Raw genomic sequence first — 17,108 nt, forward strand, 5'->3', positions numbered from 1 at the left:
AATCTTGAGCAAAACTCAACAGGTCAGGCAGCATAGACACAAAAAGCTGGGTTAACTCAGCAGGACAGGCAGCATCTATGGAGAAAAGGAATGGGTGACTTATTGGGTCGAGACCCTTCTTCATTCAGGCAGCATCTCTGGAGAACATGGATAGGCGACATTTTGGGCTGGGACCTTTCTTGTGATCTTGGTTCCAACCTGAAATGTCACCTATCCACGTCCTCCTGAGATGCTTCCTGACCTGCTGACTTACTCCAATACTTTGTGATTTTTCTTTTCCATACTCATTACTTTTCTGTTTTGTGACATTTATTTCAAGAAGAGATTTTTTTTTTTTTTAAACACAAATAACATCCGCTGGAAAGGGTTAACTAAATGCCAGTGAGATCCCAATGACAATGCTATGATGAAGTGTCAAAACTGGTTGAAACCATGTCCTGACTATAACAGGATAAGCTAGGCTTAGGTTGGATCTGGAATTCAAATTCAAAGATTAGTGTTATCGGACTTGTGATGGTTTCCTGTGAGCTCCCACAGCAGGACACTTGAAACTCTTCATTTACACTCACTATGTTACGGGCTAGTTCGCCCACCAGTCTGGATAAACCATGTGATGTCTGTACAAATATAATTGCATCCATTACATTTTGTTATTTTTAACATATTTTGAAGTTTTATTTATTGACTGGATTAATTGGTTTAATTCATAAGGGATGCAGTTGTGTAATTTTGCTGCAGATGATTTTTGACCATCTGGCCAAGCTGACACGACGGAGTGAGATTTGTGCTGATCTGCCAAATTTTATTAAAAATATCTATGCGTTTGCAGTTTGCTCAGTTTTATGCCTGTTTTAATCTGCTTATTGCAATTTGTTGGTCTACAAGTGTTCCAAAATGAGCGTAACACCAGGAGTTGGGTGAATTGTGGAATTTGTTAATTAGTGTGTGTGTGTGTCTGAGTGTGTGTGTGTGCTTGTGTGTGTGTGTCTGAGTGTGTGTGTGTGTGTGTCTGAGTGTGTGTGTGTGTGCTTGTGTGTGTGTGTGTGTGTGTGTGTGTCTGAGTGTGTGTCTGTGAGTGAGTGTGCGTGTGTCTGACTGTGTATGCTCGAGTGTGTGTGTGTGTGTCCGAGTGTGTCTTTGTGTGTGTCTGAGTGTGTGCGTGTGTGAGCGTGCTTGTGAGTGTGCGTCTGAGTGCCGGAGACTGAGTGTGTGTGTGTGTCAGAGTGTGTGAGTGTGCATGTGAGTGTGTGCCTGAGTGCCAGAGACCGAGTGTGTGTGTGTGTGTGTGTGTGTCTGCATATGCGTGTGTGTGCTTGCCTGGGTGTGTCAGTGTTTCAGGGCTGCAGGGTACCTGGTTGCATTTCCTGAGTGCTTGTGATCAAACACAGAAACAACCATAACTGTGCTCGCTTTGGAAACAAGGGCTTTGCACATTTCTTGGCCAACTTGCCCCTTTTCAAAGCACTTGTTGCTGTGTAACTAAATGAGTCATGTTCTTATATTTTTTTTATCCACATGACCTAATGGAACATTTCAAAATTTTGATGAAACTGGATAAACGTGATCTGGAAAAAATCTCTCAAAAGCTCAAAGCTTAGCTTGGGTATTAGGAATGTAGCGACTAATTATATTTAGACAGATGGACCATTTCATACAAAATTTAATGTACATATCAGACACTATTGATAAGGCTGATCAATCAAAAATGCTGTCTAGTTCAGCTTATATATTTCTGCAGAAAGAGGTGACCATAGATATGTTAAGGAAGACATTGAAACCCTTAATTAGCGGAATGATAGTTGGGAGTAATGCCAATTACTGCAGAATTTATTTTGCTTTTTCGATTTGTTTTAGATCATTTATGTACTTATGGCTGATGTATTTTATAATGATGTTATCCAAAACCAAATTCGGATTGAATTTTAAAACAATTACTTTCATCTACAGCAACATTTATTCTTACAGATGGCAAGGAATAGTTTATGTAAGGCAGTACTTAAATTCTTAAGGGCCTGTCCCACTTACGCGATTTTTTTCGGCGACTTGCCGGCACCCGTCATAGTCGCAGCAGGTGGCCGAAAGTTTTCAACGTGTTGAAAATCCAGTGGCGACCAGAAAAAGGCATGACTCTTTGGGCGACTATTCACGACCAAACAGGTGAGTCGACACTTGACGCCTGTATGGTCATGAGTAGTCGCCCAAAGACTCGTACCTTTTTCTGGTCGCCGCTGGATTTTCAACATGTTGAAAATTTTCGGCCACCTGCTGCGACTATGACGGGTGCCGGCAAGCCGCCGAAAAAATTGCGTAAGTGGGACAGGCCTTTAACACTATAAATCAAACATAATGTTGTTTTCTGTTTGTTTTTCTCCTATTGCAGGTCACATTCACAAAGAGAAAATTTGGATTAATGAAGAAAGCCTATGAACTGAGTGTATTGTGTGACTGTGAGATAGCTTTGATAATATTCAACAGTTCAAACAAATTGTTTCAGTATGCTAGCACTGACATGGACAAGGTTCTCCTGAAGTACACTGAGTACAATGAGCCCCATGAAAGCAGAACCAATTCGGATATTGTTGAGGTAAGTGCCTTTTAGCTATAATTTAATTTGAGTTTTGTGCAAGGCATTGATCATTTGTTTGCAGCATGTGTCCATTTATTTGGTGGTAAAAGTAATTTTATCGGATATAGATCTTAACAAAATATTCAGCAATGGCAAATATTACAGAATTAAAATTCAGATACTTATTGAGATGTTGCTACAGCTGGCTGTAGCTCTAACGGCAGGTTTTATATAGAAAACAATTAGGTGTAGTTAACCTTGGGACTGATGTGGGTGTTATTCGTGAAAGTTGAGGCTATTTTGTGTTCAACGTCTAGCAAGCGGGGAGGTTCAATCTGTTAATCTAGGTCACCGATAGTGTTGTTCACTCACTGGCCCTTATGCACTTTCCTTAAACACCAGGGAAGTTATGGCAACCAATAAACAGAAGTATACACCACGACTTTGAAATAACAGGAGTGTTTTAATATTGGAACTACAGAGTACTGAGACCCTTGGGCAAATGTTACAGAAGTTCTTCTTGACTGAATGTGGTCGGAGTCTGTGATGAGGAAATGCCTTTACGAAATGTGAAAAGTATAGATTTACAAGCTATTTAAGTCCACCACATCTATTATACTCTGTCGAAGATCACTGCTGATCTGTGGGGTGACTCCACATATCCGTCTTCAAAAGTGTTTAGAAATGTATATCTTTGGTGAATAATACCATTCTCGGGTTCCAAATGAGCAATGGGCTTGGTATTAGTTGTTATTTATAAAAGAGAATTCCCCAAAGGTGGGGAGAGGAAGGAAGCTTGGATATTTAAACTCATTGAAATCGATAGAAATGGGAATCATCTCCCTTTACCATCTTGGACACCTTAATAAGACCACATCTTCTTTTCCCGCACAAATTCTAGAGAATACATTCTTGCTTGGGTAACTGCTCCCTGGAGTCCAGGAGTCATTCTGATCATTCTGTTCTATGCTCCCATTTATAGCTGATAAACCACCAAGGATCTGGCACCCAGAATATTTGATACTCTTGTTGTGCTCACATCAGAACCCTATTAACATAACACCATAAGACATAGGAGCAGAATTAGGCCATTCAGCCCATCGAGTCTACTCTTGCCAATTCAATCATGGCTGATCTATTTTTCCCTATCAACCCCATTCTGCCGTCATCCCCCCCATAAACTTCCTAATCAAGCACCTATCAATCTCAGCCTTAAAAATACCCCATGTCTTAAAAATAGCCCCTGCTGCCATCTATATTAATGAATTCCACAGATTCACCACCCTCTGGCTATAGAATATCGTCATCTCCAATTTGAAGGTACGTCCTTTTATTCTGAGGCTGTGCTCTCTGGTTCTGGACTCTCCCATTGCTGGAAACATCTTTTCAACGTCCACCTAGCTTTCATGAATCAGGCCCTCACTGATCTGTTGAAAACATTCAAGGTGTTCGATTGCTCAATTCTAATTTATAAGCACTCCAATTCCTGACCACAGATGCAATGTCTAAACATTCCAAGTTTCCATACCCTAAATGTTGGAGACCATTGTGCAATGTTTCAACCTGTAGACGTGGATTTGGGGAACGCAAGATATCGGATATATTATCTTTGTATCAGTGAATAGACAACAGAAAGGAAAGACTTTAGATAATCCGTGCTTATTTTAAATGGAAACTTGGCCATGAAACTGGATGAGCTTGTGTGGGAATCAGGGGCATGGCAGTCCTGTAGCTGAGTGATATTTTAATGGTGTGTGTGTAAACATAAATAAATTGTGCAAAGAAGCTTTGTTTTTGTCGCTCGTGTAGCATAGTGCTGCAGTTGGTGGAGCTGCTGTCTCTCAGCACCAGAGACCAGGGATTTAATCCTGACTTTGGGTGCTGTCTGTGCAGAGATTGCACGTACTCCTTATGACCGTATTGGTCTCCTCCAGGTGCTCCGATTTCCTCCAACATCTTAAAAGCATGAGGTGGTTGTGTTAATTGGCAGCTGTAAATGGCCGCAAGTTTGTAAGTGAGTTGTAGAATCTAGTATATTGGTATATGGGGGATGGGATGTATGGGGGGGGGAGCAGTTGATAAGGGTTTGAAGATAGTGTGCGGAGAATAGATGAAACATGGTTAATGCCGGATTGATTGGTAATTGATGGTCAGTCTGGAGTCGATGTTTCCGTGCAATGTCTCTCCGAGTCTGTGACATAAAAACGTGAAAGTATGTGTTATTCTGTCTGCATCTTTTCTCCTTGGGAAAACCCAATGAAAAAAGAACTGACAACGTTCTAGAATGCATTGAAAACAGATTTTATTATTCTTGTAATAATATTGTTGCCAATCCGGGTTTTGATCATATCAATTTACACCTCCACAAGAACTCGTCAGCGCTAAACAATGTCTTTTGCGTCAGAAACAAATGTTATGATCGTGTTGTAGGGATGATCTGGAAGGAGGAATGCTGCTGGTTAGAAAACTTCTCGGAGAATGTGTGATATTATCTCGTAAAAGGACAATTTGGTGCTTTCACAAAGTGAACTATGTCATCGGGGTATCTGTTTGGAAACAGAACTTCAGAACTGCAAAACAACTTCCCAGTGGCGTAGCTTATTGTACTAAGATTCAGGCCACCGAATCTGGTTTGCTTGCGTCAATGTTATCTTCTGCCACCAGTTTCTAAAAATACTTGGAAAACAAACAAACTGTGGACGCCAGTCAGTGGTAAGCATCCACCAGAATTATTTAACATGATGCACAGAAGGTTTATTCCTCAGTCGTCATTACCCTCAACTCCCTAGTTATTTTGTTGAATCTAAATAAATGTTTGGTGCAGAACATTGCAATTAAAAGAACCGTGTGCCTTATTTTTCAATTATCTGGACTGTAATTCTACTGCATCCACTTCCATCCTGAGGATATTGTTTTTATTTTGTTTGTGTCTTTCTCCATTTGAAGTGGGGGGTTTTTTTCCCTGTAACTTTATCACTGGACCTTGCTGTAGCAAGATAGAAACCATTTTGCCCAGTTCTAGGTTCTTCCTACTAGAGAGCGATCCTGACCCACCATCTACCTCATTGGAGACCCTCGGATTTTCTTTAATCGGACTTTATTGGACTTTATCGTGCACTGAACGTTATTCCCTTTGTCCTGTGTCTGCTTGCTGTGGACGGCTCGATTGTAATCATATATAGTCTTTTGGCTGACTGGATAGCATGCAACAAAAAGCTTTTCATTGTACCTTCGTACACTTGACCATAAATTAACCTAAACTCCTTCAGAGACCAAAGAGGTGGAAAGGAGTAAGTTGTAGCAAATTCCTGGTTGATTTATCAATCCCTTTTTGTGTTTTCATCCATCTCTCTGGTTAGAAACATAGAAACATAGAAATTAGGTGCAGGAGTAGGCCATTCGGCCCTTCGAGCCTGCACCGCCATTCAATATGATCATGGCTGATCATCCAACTCAGTATCCCGTACCTGCCTTCTCTCCATACCCTCTGATCCCCTTAGCCACAAGGGCCACATCTAACTCCCTCTTAAATATAGCCAATGAACTGGCCTCGACTACCCTCTGTGGCAGGGAGTTCCAGAGATTCACCACTCTCTGTGTGAAAAAAGTTCTTCTCATCTCGGTTTTAACTTCTGGCTCTTAAGGGTGTAACTGAAAATGTAAACTTGTCAAAAGATGTTTTTTGTACAATCCCTTTCCTATGAGACGCATGGATAGGGAGACAGTCGGAACATTTACCCCAGCATTGAAATGTCAAAAACTAGAGGGAATAGTTCAAGGTGAGAGGAGTATGGTTTAAAGGAGGTGAGCGAGACAAGTGGGGGGTTTTTGCACAAAAGGTGTGGGTGCCTGAAATAGGCTGATAAGGTAAGCATTTAACAGGCGTTTACATAGGCTGATGGATATGAAAGGAATGTAGGAATATGGATCACGTGTTGGCAGAGGAGATTAGTTTCACTTGACATCATTGTTTGGCACGGACATTGTGGGCCAAAGGTCCTGTGCATTACTTTTCTATGTTCTATTCTATCATAAATTGCATAACATATGCTGTATACATTTTACCTCCACTGTATACATTAAAATAAAAAAATCCCAATGAATTTGTTTGCTAAGCTTGAGTTTAAAAAATGTTTGCAGAAATTGAGCCAAAAATATTGAGCATTGATTTTTTAAAAATTCAATTTTCTGACTCATGCTCTTCATTAATTTGAATTATTTTAACAAACGTTCAAGATTCCCGTGGGGAAGTTGTTTTTTTTGGATTCTACGTTAAAGAAAGACAACGCAAGAGTTGACGATATTTCAGGGAACCAGCCTTTGAACTTTGTCTTCAAAGATGTTTCTCTTGAGAAGAAAACAAATGTAAAAAAAAACCCCACGTGTGTGGAAAACGTAAAATAGAAACAGAAAATGCTGTAAACATCTCCGCAGAATGGGCAACGTCCATGGGTGTAGGGAAACCGAGCCAATGTTTCGGGTTGAAGATCCTTCATGGGAGATGTAAAGAAACATATTAGTTTTAATTTGCAGAGAGGGTGGATAGGACAAAGAGATGGATAGGACAAAGGGAAAACTTCTGAAAAGGTGAAGGCAGGATTGCTATAGTTGAACTTTTGAATTTGATGGATTGATAAGCGACGTTGGAGAGAGAAAATACATACCTTTGCTTCTTTTGGGAAATCTCTGCCTTTTGCATTTTCCTTATTCCTCAGAATTGTTTAACCACATTTATCTGTTTCTGAACTTAACCACATTGGAGGTTTCTCACCTTAACCACAATGGAGAACGAGGAGCCATGAGGATCAACGTTTAGTTTAGTTTGGAGATAATATCGACGGACGGCACAGTGGTGCTGCTTTAGAGTTCCTGCCTCACAGCGCCAGAGACCTGGGTTTGATCCTGACCGCGGGTGCTGTTTGTATGGAGTTTGTACATTCTGCCTGTGGCTGCGTGGCGTTTGTCTGCGTGAAGGGCCTGTTTCCACGCTGTATCTCTAAACTAAGTTAAAGCATTGGAAACGGGGTGTTTGGCCCACTGAATCCCCAACGGATTCACACAAAGTCTAAGGTAGACAAAGTGCTGGAGAAACTCAGCGGGTGCAGCAGCATCTATGGAGCGAAGGAAATAGGCAAAGTTTCGGCCCGAAACGTTGCCTATTTCCTTCGTTCCATAGATGCTGCTGCACCCGCTGAGTTTCTCCAGCACTTTTGTCTACCTTCGATTTTCCAGCATCTGCAGTTCCTTCTTAAACACACAGAGTCTATGTGATTCCACTTTCGTATCCACTCCCTACACACTAGGAGCAATTTACAGAGGCCAATTAACCGGACGTCTTTGGGATATGGGAAGAAACCATAGGAAACCCACGCAACCATAAGGAGAATGTGCAAACTCCGCACAGACAGCACCCGAGGTCAAGATCGAACTTGGGTCTCTGGCGCTGTGAGGCTGTGGCTCGACCAGCTGTGCCACCATGTCGCTGATGTATTGATTGAATTATTTTATTTACTCAACTTGCTTTGCAAGCAACTCTGGGGTAATACCTCTCCCATTCCTTCCTACGATGAAACTTAATGGCATTGTCGTCCACACTAAATTCTGTTCTGGAACTACCATATGGAGCCTTTAAATGCTTTATACCGCATGTTCCTTTAATCAAATCTTCTGTTCCGTCTTCAAGCCGCCCACGTTAGTTCAGTGCCTGTTCTTTGCTCTCTCTGTCAATTAGCAGCTGCAGTATAAATACAATTTGATGCCTCCGTATTGCCAGATAAATTTGCACAGATTCCATGCTTGGGCAGCATCCAAAATCTAAGTGTGGCAAGATCAATAGCTCCACTGCTCCAGGACATAGGTTTCAAGTGGGAGGGGGTGGGGGACGGTGGGGGGAGAAGATTTAATAGGAACCTGAGGGCCAAGTTTTTTTACACAAAGGGTGGTGGGAGTATGGAACGAACTGCCAGAGGAGGTAGTTGAGGCAGGTAATATCACAACGTTCTAAAGGAATGAGTGGGTTTAGCATATGATGAGCGTTTGCCAGCACTGGGCCTCTACTCGCTGGAGTTTAGAAGGTTGAGGCGTGACCTCATTGAAACGATTAGAACGGGTGTCGAGGGTTATGGGGAGTAGGCAGGAAAATGGGATTCGGAGGCAAAGATCAGCCATGATTGATTGGCGGAGTAGACCCGATGGGCCATATGGCCTAATTCTACTCCAATAACTTGTGAAGTGAAAAGACATTTGGACAAGTACATGGATAGGATAGGTTGAGAAGGATGGGTCAGATACAGGCAGGTTGGAACTGGGTAGATGGGGCATGTTGGTTAGCATGGGTGAGTTGGGCCAAAAGGCCAGTTTCTATGACTCTATGACTCTTTGTCTCTATGTCTCTATATAGTGATTGTTGCTCTAATACTCATTGTGGTGATTTTTGTTACGACCTGTTATTGAGTGGCCGAATCAAATGGCGTACTTCCTAGTTCTTACGCTGAATAGCAAACGATCGTTTTGAGAATTAATTAAATTCCATGGATCTCAAGAGGCAGGTTTTCTTATCAACGTGCCCGTTGAAACTCCCCTTCACCTGTTGTAAAAGACAGGACTTAAATGATATTGTATTTAGTTAATAAAAACAACAAAATATGTTGGAAACATTGCAACGAGTCGGCAGCTTCTGTGGGAAGATGAGCAGAGATAATATTTCCAGTCAAAAACCCTGGAAATATTTCGAGTTTCCAGTTGCAGTTTTTACATTTTTAATCAAGGTCTTTTGAAGAAAAGTGCCCTGGTTAGAATGAGCTCTCATCATGTTCTTCAAAGTTCATTCAAAGGTTTCAGGCTGTTGTGACTCACTACATACCAGTCTAGATCTGCTCTAATCAAATCCTTATTGATATTATTGTTCAGTATCCTTGCTGAGATGCTAAATAAAACTGGGCATCATCAGCTTTCCAGACCAAGGCTTTGGTTCAGAGCTTCCACTTGAAAGCTGAGAGTTTAACCCTCTTAATTGACATCAAACTCTGGAAGCCCATGGATGGACTCAAGTACCACACTCCACTTTATAGGTGTTGGCTTCTCGAATGCTTTCACCAATGAGTTCTTCATGCAGTTGAAAGGAGAGGCTCCAAGCACCTCAGATTTCCCATCTGAAATAGTGTTCATTGAATCTTTTGCCAGGTTTGGTGGCCATGTGGTACTTAGAGAGGCCCTGTGCAAAGTGGGTCACACTAACCAATTGGGAGACAACCCTGGAGAGGACATTTGTACCTGGGTACGCAGTGGTAGAAGAGAACAGATCATCAGTGAGTGAGGGAGGGAGGGGGGATGTCTGAGGTGTACATTGACCAGCAGAAGCTCCATACATTGTCCAGCAGCACACCACCCCCGACAAGGTCCATGCTGACGAACAATAAAGCGATTCTCAAGCACATTTTCAGGAGTTAATAAACATAATTTCTCATTTGGTCGTGGAGTCATACAGCACGGCAACAGGCCCTTCGGCCCAACTTGCCCATGCTGGCCATGATGCCCCCATCAATTGCAAAGTGGTTTATTTGACAGTCAGATCCTTTTTTTCCCCTAGGGTGAAAATATCAATGACTGGAGGGCATATAGTTAAGGTGCTTCAAGAGAGTTTATTGTCATGTGTCCCAGATAGGACAATGACATTCTTGCTTTGCTTCAGCACAACAGAATATAGTAGGCATGACTACAGAACAGATCAGTGTGTCCATATACAATTATATAAATATATACACACATGAATAAATAAACAGATGGTGAGAGAGGCAAAGTTTAAAGGAGATGTGTTGGACAAGTTTACACAGAGAACGGTGGGTGCCTGGAGGATGCTGTCATACAGTAGTAGGTGGTGGTGGAGGCAGATAAAATAGTGGTATTTAAGAGGCCTTTAGCCTGGCACATGGATTTGCAGGGTATGAGGGATATGGACCACCTGCAGGCAAAGGAGCATAGTTGATAGTAGTATCTTGCCATTTTGTTTGGCAATGGTATTGTGGGCCGAAGGGCCTGTTCCAGTGCTGTACTGTTCTATATTGAAATACTGAATTTCAAGGAACGGTGACATTGTGGAAGCTGGTGCCGATCACAAGGCGCTGGAGTAACTCAGCGGCTCAGGCAGCATCTCTAGAGGACATTGATATGAGACGTTTTGGAACGGGACCCTGAGAGCTGTATGTTTTAGTTAGAATGCGATGGATATGGCAATTAGCCATCCAAAAATGGCTCCAGGTGCATTATCATGACTGACAGTATCAGACCAAACATCACTCGATGGGGTCCATCATCACATTCCATTACCTTCTTTTTCTGGAATCTCTCATCTGAGCATTTGGGCAGCTGATGGGGCGAATTTACATGGAATTGTGAAGAGCAATCATTTGTGACTCATCCAATCGAGAAAGACAAATGGAATAAATTTGCAATATAAGTGATTAAGAGCAAGAGGAATTCATGTAGCGAAAATATAACTAAAAGCCTGTGACACCCCCACAAGGAGAAATAGAAAACCTAATTAATGTTGATCTATATCTTAAAGCAACAATTGGAATTGAGATCCTTTGGTAAAGTAAATACCTTGTCAAAGTCTGGTGTACTTTAGTTTAACTTAGAGATATAGCCCGGATACAAGCCCTTCAGCCCACCGGGTCCGCGCAGACCAGCGATCCCCGCACACTAACATACACACACTAGGGACAATCCACATTTATACCAAGCCAATTAACCTGCAAACCTGTCTGTCTTTGAAGAGTGGGAGGAAACCAGAGATCCTGGAGAAAACCCACGCAGGTCACTGGGAGAAGGTACCCATACTCAGGATCGAACCTGGGACTCCGGCGCTGTGAGGCAGCAACTCTACCGCTGCGCCACCGTGCCACTTCTCTTTGTTACAGGCATAAAGTAACAACACAGAAATAATGGCGATTGGGGGGGAGGGGGATATAGTTCAGATTGACCAGAAAGGGAGCAGGATTTGAAGAAGATGAGATTCATAAATCCATTAGTTTAAACATCCAAGGGGAAGGTTGTTGAAAGTAATAAGGAGATTTGACCGAACATTTATAGGGACAATTTGTCCTCTCGAAGGAATTCGGAACAAAGTGACGCAATCCTAAAGTTCCTTTGGCAGCAAGATTTGCTCACACTTTGATTACACAACTGTAGTGGAAATCTGAAATATGGTTCTCCTAAAGTCATGGATTTTGGGTTAAATGATTTGGAATTTTAGAATTTGGATTTGACGGATGTTTAGTTTATTGTCACGTATACTGAGGTACAGTGGAAAGCTTTTGTTGCGTGCAAACTAGTCAGTGGAAAGACAATATATGATTACAATCGAGTCATCCACAATGTGCGGTTACATGATAAAGGGAATAACGTTAAGTGGAAAATAAAGCATGGAAAGTCTTATCTCTTTCTATTGTAACAGGCTCTTCGGCCCAACTTGCTTGTGCCAACCAACATGCCCCATCTACACTAGTAGATCTTTAACGAGGCAGATAGTAGAATAGATCAGGTCTTTAATGAGGTAGATGGTAGCTCAGGGCCTCTCTCTAGTTGTTGGTAGGATGGTTCAGTTGCCTGATAAAAGCTGGGAAGAAACTGTCCATGCATCTGGAGGTGTTAAAGAGGAAGGCAAGAACTGGGAGCAGGACCAGGACATTTGACTGCCATTCAATATCACATTGTACAAAGATCATTGCATAATGAATACCAAGGAAGCACCAATTGCCACCATTCAGGGGGATTTACACCAATGCATTGTATTGAGGCACAGAGGAACCGTGATATCAGAGCATGTCTACTCAAGTTTAAAAGGCTCCAGCCCTTCTCTTGCATGTAACTTCACATTATGTTAGAAGACAGGGAAAAATGTTTGCGATGAAGAGCTAGATATTTCTGTGCAGGAAGGAACTGCAGATGCTGGTTTATACCGAAGATAGAGACAAAATGCTGGAGCAACTCAGCGGGACAGGCAGCATCTCTGGAGAGAAGGAATGGGTGACGTTTTGGGTCGGAACCCTCCTTCAGACTTAGTCTGAGTCTGAAGAAAGGGCCCCGACCCAAAATGTCACCTATTTATTTTCTCCAGGGATGCTGCCTGTCCCGCTGAGTTACTCCAGCATTTTGTGTCCAGCTAGACACTCCTTCTTGATTGATATCAGAGCAGATATATCGAGGCGGAAACTGCTCTGCCAGAATTGTTGTGTTTTATTTACAAAAACAATGTCATAATTTTGTACTGATTTAATTCATTTCATATTTAGTCATCTGCAACCATGTGTCATCTAACTCAGCAAAAGCAACTTGAAGAACAAGGGTCTCGACCCAAAATGTCGCCCATTCCTTCTCTCCAGAGATGCTGCCTCACCCACTGAGTTACTCCAGCATTTTGTGTCTACCTTCGAAGAACAACTAGGTGATTATCTAGATGTTGGAGAAAGAAGAGAGAGAGAGAGAGAGAGAGAGAGAGAGAGAGTGTTAAGCAGTGGCTAAGCCTGTTTTCATTGTTAATGCAGTTAAAAACCAGAGTCTGAGGAAGGGTCCTGCCCCATCCATCCCCAGAAGCTGCCTGACCCGCTGTGTTTCACCAGCACTTTGTGTTTTGCGCAAGACCGCCCTGCTTTCTTCTGTTTTCCTCAGTTTCCCCTGGCCTCGGAGCAGGTGCGATTATTTTTTTTAACTTTTCGAAGGGGTGCAAAAACAATATATTCCCAGGCATCATCGTGCAGCCAGAATCCACATCGTTTGGGTAATTGTTCTCTTGTTGATCTCCGTCCCCTATGAGGAAGCACCTGACCTCTGCTCTGGATTTTCCACGGAGCCCAGTGAGAAGTCAGCAAGTCACCCAGAAAGGGGATCTCGAATGTCGAAGCCACATCCTGCCATTCTGCGGTGTTACAAGAAGATGTTTCACAGTGCCTGCCGTGTCATCTGCTTCGCCAACATACATTTTTAAAATTACATTTAAGGTGTATTATATCATCTCTGCCTCCAAGGAGCAGGATAAATTTTGTTCGAGAAGTCGTACCACCTGCTCTAACCCAGCTGTTTACAGCTGTCTCCACATCAGCTGGAGATGCGATAATGAGACTAAGGCATCTGCTGTCCCAGTGGCAAATGGAGATGCAAGACATGTTCTGAATGGGTGATATTGTGAATCTACAGAAACGCAGTCTGTTCCTGTTTAAAATGGCTGCTCGAACCTTGGAGTTTATTTTCTAAGGTGAGCTAAACACAAAGTGCTGGAGGAACCCAGCAGGTCAGGCAGCATCTGTGGAGGGAACGCACAGGTGTTGTTTCGAGTTGGGGGCCATTATAGAGTCATACGGTGCAGAAACAGGCTCTTCGGCCCAATTCGCCCGTGCCGACCAACATGCCCCATCTACACTAGTCCCACCTGTCTGCGTTTGGTCCATATCCCTCCAAACCCATCCTATCCATTGCACCTATTTAAATGCTTCTTAAACGTTGTGATAATACCTACCTCAATTACCTCCTCTGGCAGCTGGTTCCCTATATCCATCACTCTTTGTGTTTAAAAAAGTAACCCCTCAGGTTCCTATTAAATCTTTCTAAACCCATGTCCTCTCATTCTCGATTCCCCTACTCTGGACAATAGACAATAGGTGCAGGAGTAGGCCATTTGGCCCCTCGAGCCAGCACCGCCATTCAATGTGATCATTAGATTAGATTAGATTAGATTCCTTTATTATCATTCAGACCTTTCGGTCTGAATGAAATTTCGTGCCTGCAGTCATACATATAATAATAAATAACAAACACAATAAACACAAATCATGGCTGATCATCCCCAATCAGTACCCCGTTCCTGCCTTCTCCTCATATCCCCAAACTCCGCTATTTTTAAGAACCCTATCTAGCTCTCTCTTAAAATCATCCAGAGAACCTGCCTCCACCACCCTCTGAGGCAGAGAATTCCACAGACTCACCACTCTCTTGTGAGAAAAAGTGTTTCCTCGTCTCTGTTCTAAATGGACAAAGACTTCTTCAGACTGGTCCTCCGGCACTTCATGTTTTGCTCATGATTCCAGCATCTGTGTATCTGGGCTTGTAAAGTTTCATTCTTCACCAGCTAGTTGATGATTTAAGGTTCTTCTTACAGCGGCAAGTGAAGGATTGGGTGTTTCCGCACATGGCTGCCCACGTTGCAAGGTTGTGCTGCCACAAGCAGCTACACAACAAAGCCCAGACACTTCCTTGCAGATGGGGGAAAGCAAAACACAGGGTTCCGCTCAGCCTCTCATGTAGACGACTTGCCCGCTTAACCAGTCTGCTGTAGGTGGCACTTAAGAAGCTGGAACACAGTTCTTGCCACAGACAAAAATCTTTCAAGGAAGTCTTTCTTGAATAATGGGGAAAGCAATTTAGTTAAAGCTATTGTGTTTAAGAAGGAACTGCAGATGCTGGAAAATCGAAGGTAGACAAAAGTGCTGGAGAAACTCAGCGGGTGCACCAGCATCTATGGAGCGAAGGAAATAGGCAACGTTTTGGCCCGAAAACCCTGAAGGAAATAGGCAACGCTTCAGGCCGAAACCCGGAAGGGTTTCGGCCTGAAGCGTTGCCTATTTCCTTCGCTCCATAGATGCTGCTACACCCGCTGAGTTTCTCCAGCACTTTTGCCTACCTTAGTTAAATCTATGTTGGGAGGAACTGCAGATGCTGGTTTACACTGTCGACACAAAACGCTGGTGTGACTCAGTGGAACAGGCAACATCTCTGGAGAGAAGGAACGGAGTGGCGTTTTGGGTCGAGACCCTTCTTCCGACTGAGAGTCAGGAGAGAGGGAGACATAGAGGTATGGAAGAGTAAGGTGTGAAAATGACAGATCAAAAGAGGATGATCAAGGAAATGTAGAATGGTTCATTGTGAGCAGAGGGGAAGGTGACGATCAGTCAAGATTTAAATTTATAGTTAAAGTTCTGCAGTTGTATAGGGCTCTGGTGAGACCACATCTGGAGTATTGTGTACAGTTTTGGTCTAATTTGAGGAAGGACATCCTTGTGATTGAGGCAGTGCAGCGTAGGTTCACGAGATTGATCCTTGGGATGGCGGGACTGTCATATGAGGAAAGATTGAAAAGACTAGGCTTGTATTCACTGAAGTTTAGAAGGATGAGGGGGCGGGATCTTATAGAAACATATAAAATAATAAAAGGACTGGACAAGCTAGATGCAGGAAACATGTTCCCAATGTTGGGCGAGTCCAGAACCAGGGGGCCACAGTCTTAGAATAAAGGGGAGGTCATTTAAGACTGAGGTGAGAAAATACGTTTTCACCCAGAGAGTTGTGAGTTTATGGAATTCCCTGCCACAGAGGGCAGTGGAGGCCAAGTCACTGGATGGATTTCAGAGAGAGTTAGATAGAGCTCTAGGGGCTAGTGGAGTCAAGGGATATGGGGAGAAGGCAGGCACGGGTTATTGATGGGGGACGATCAGCTATGATCACAATGAATGGCGGTGCTGGCTCGAAGGGCCGAATGGCCTCCTCCTGCACCTATTTTCTATGTTTCTATGTTTGTATGGTACAGATATTGACTGGACACATTTGGCGAATAAGTAATTCCTTGTAGCGCAGCTCTGATGCTTTAAGTTGTTATATTTAAAGCAGACTTTGCGTACAAAACTGCTTTGACAAACAGCGTTTTCCGTGATGGTTGAGAACTGATGAGATATTATTCTGGGATTTATCTCCATTGCTCCCTTGCTTCCAAAAATAGCAAGTGGCAGTAACACGACACCCACATTTGTTCAGCAGTCGAGTTGGAACATATTGTGTACTGTGGGATGTTACTTACAATAGTTGTCAAACGCTTTCTTTGATAAAAGCTGCTTAGTTTGATTCATGTGGAACTTTCACACGGCTTCGGTGGATGTTAAATGAACAAAATAAGATTTTGGTTTGTGGAAAGAAAAATGGAGAAAAATTATTGTTTGACTTTAAATAAAAGAGAGAGAAGTATTGTCCCAGTGTGAAATGCATGGGGGTCATTGTGCCTGTATGACGGTTTAAAATGGAGAAAAGTGTACAGCATATAATCCTCCTACATTTTCGCCACCTCCAACGGGATCCCACTACTGGCCACATCTTCCCATCTCCACCCCTTTCTGCTTTCCACAGAGACTGCTCCCTCCGCAACTCCCTGGTCAACTCGTCCCTTCCCACCCAAACCACCCCCTCCCCAGGTACTTACCCGTGCAACTGCAGGAGATGCAACACCTGTCCCTTTACCTCCCCCCTCAACTCCATCCAAGGACCTCGACAGTCTTTTCAGGTGAGGCAGAGGTTCACTTGCACCTCCTCCAACCTCATCTATTGTATCCGCTGTTCCTGGTGTCAACTCCTGTATATCGGCGAGACCAAGCGCAGGCTCGGCGATCGTTTCGCTGAACACCTCTGCTCAGTCTGCCTTATCCTACCTGATCTCCCTGTTGCTCAGTACTTTAACTCCCCCTCACATTCCCAATCTGACCTTTCTGTCCTGGGCCTCCTCCAT

At 43.1% G+C, this 17,108-nt stretch overlaps 1 protein-coding gene across 12 annotated transcripts in view; it reads left to right on the forward strand.

Annotated features, from left to right (window-relative positions):
- The window catches only part of mef2a (myocyte enhancer factor 2A), a 173,228-nt gene that overhangs the window by 74,466 nt on the left and 81,654 nt on the right, over positions 1-17,108 (forward strand). For all 12 annotated transcript variants that reach the window (XM_033050205.1, XM_033050212.1, XM_033050204.1 and 9 more), the window contains one exon: positions 2,381-2,584. In XM_033050205.1, the coding sequence (XP_032906096.1) occupies positions 2,381-2,584 (204 nt within the window). The remainder of the gene's footprint in view (positions 1-2,380; positions 2,585-17,108) is intronic.

Source organism: Amblyraja radiata, chromosome 34 (assembly GCF_010909765.2).
Source record: "Amblyraja radiata isolate CabotCenter1 chromosome 34, sAmbRad1.1.pri, whole genome shotgun sequence".
In the NCBI taxonomy this organism is placed as follows: Eukaryota; Metazoa; Chordata; class Chondrichthyes; order Rajiformes; family Rajidae; genus Amblyraja; species Amblyraja radiata.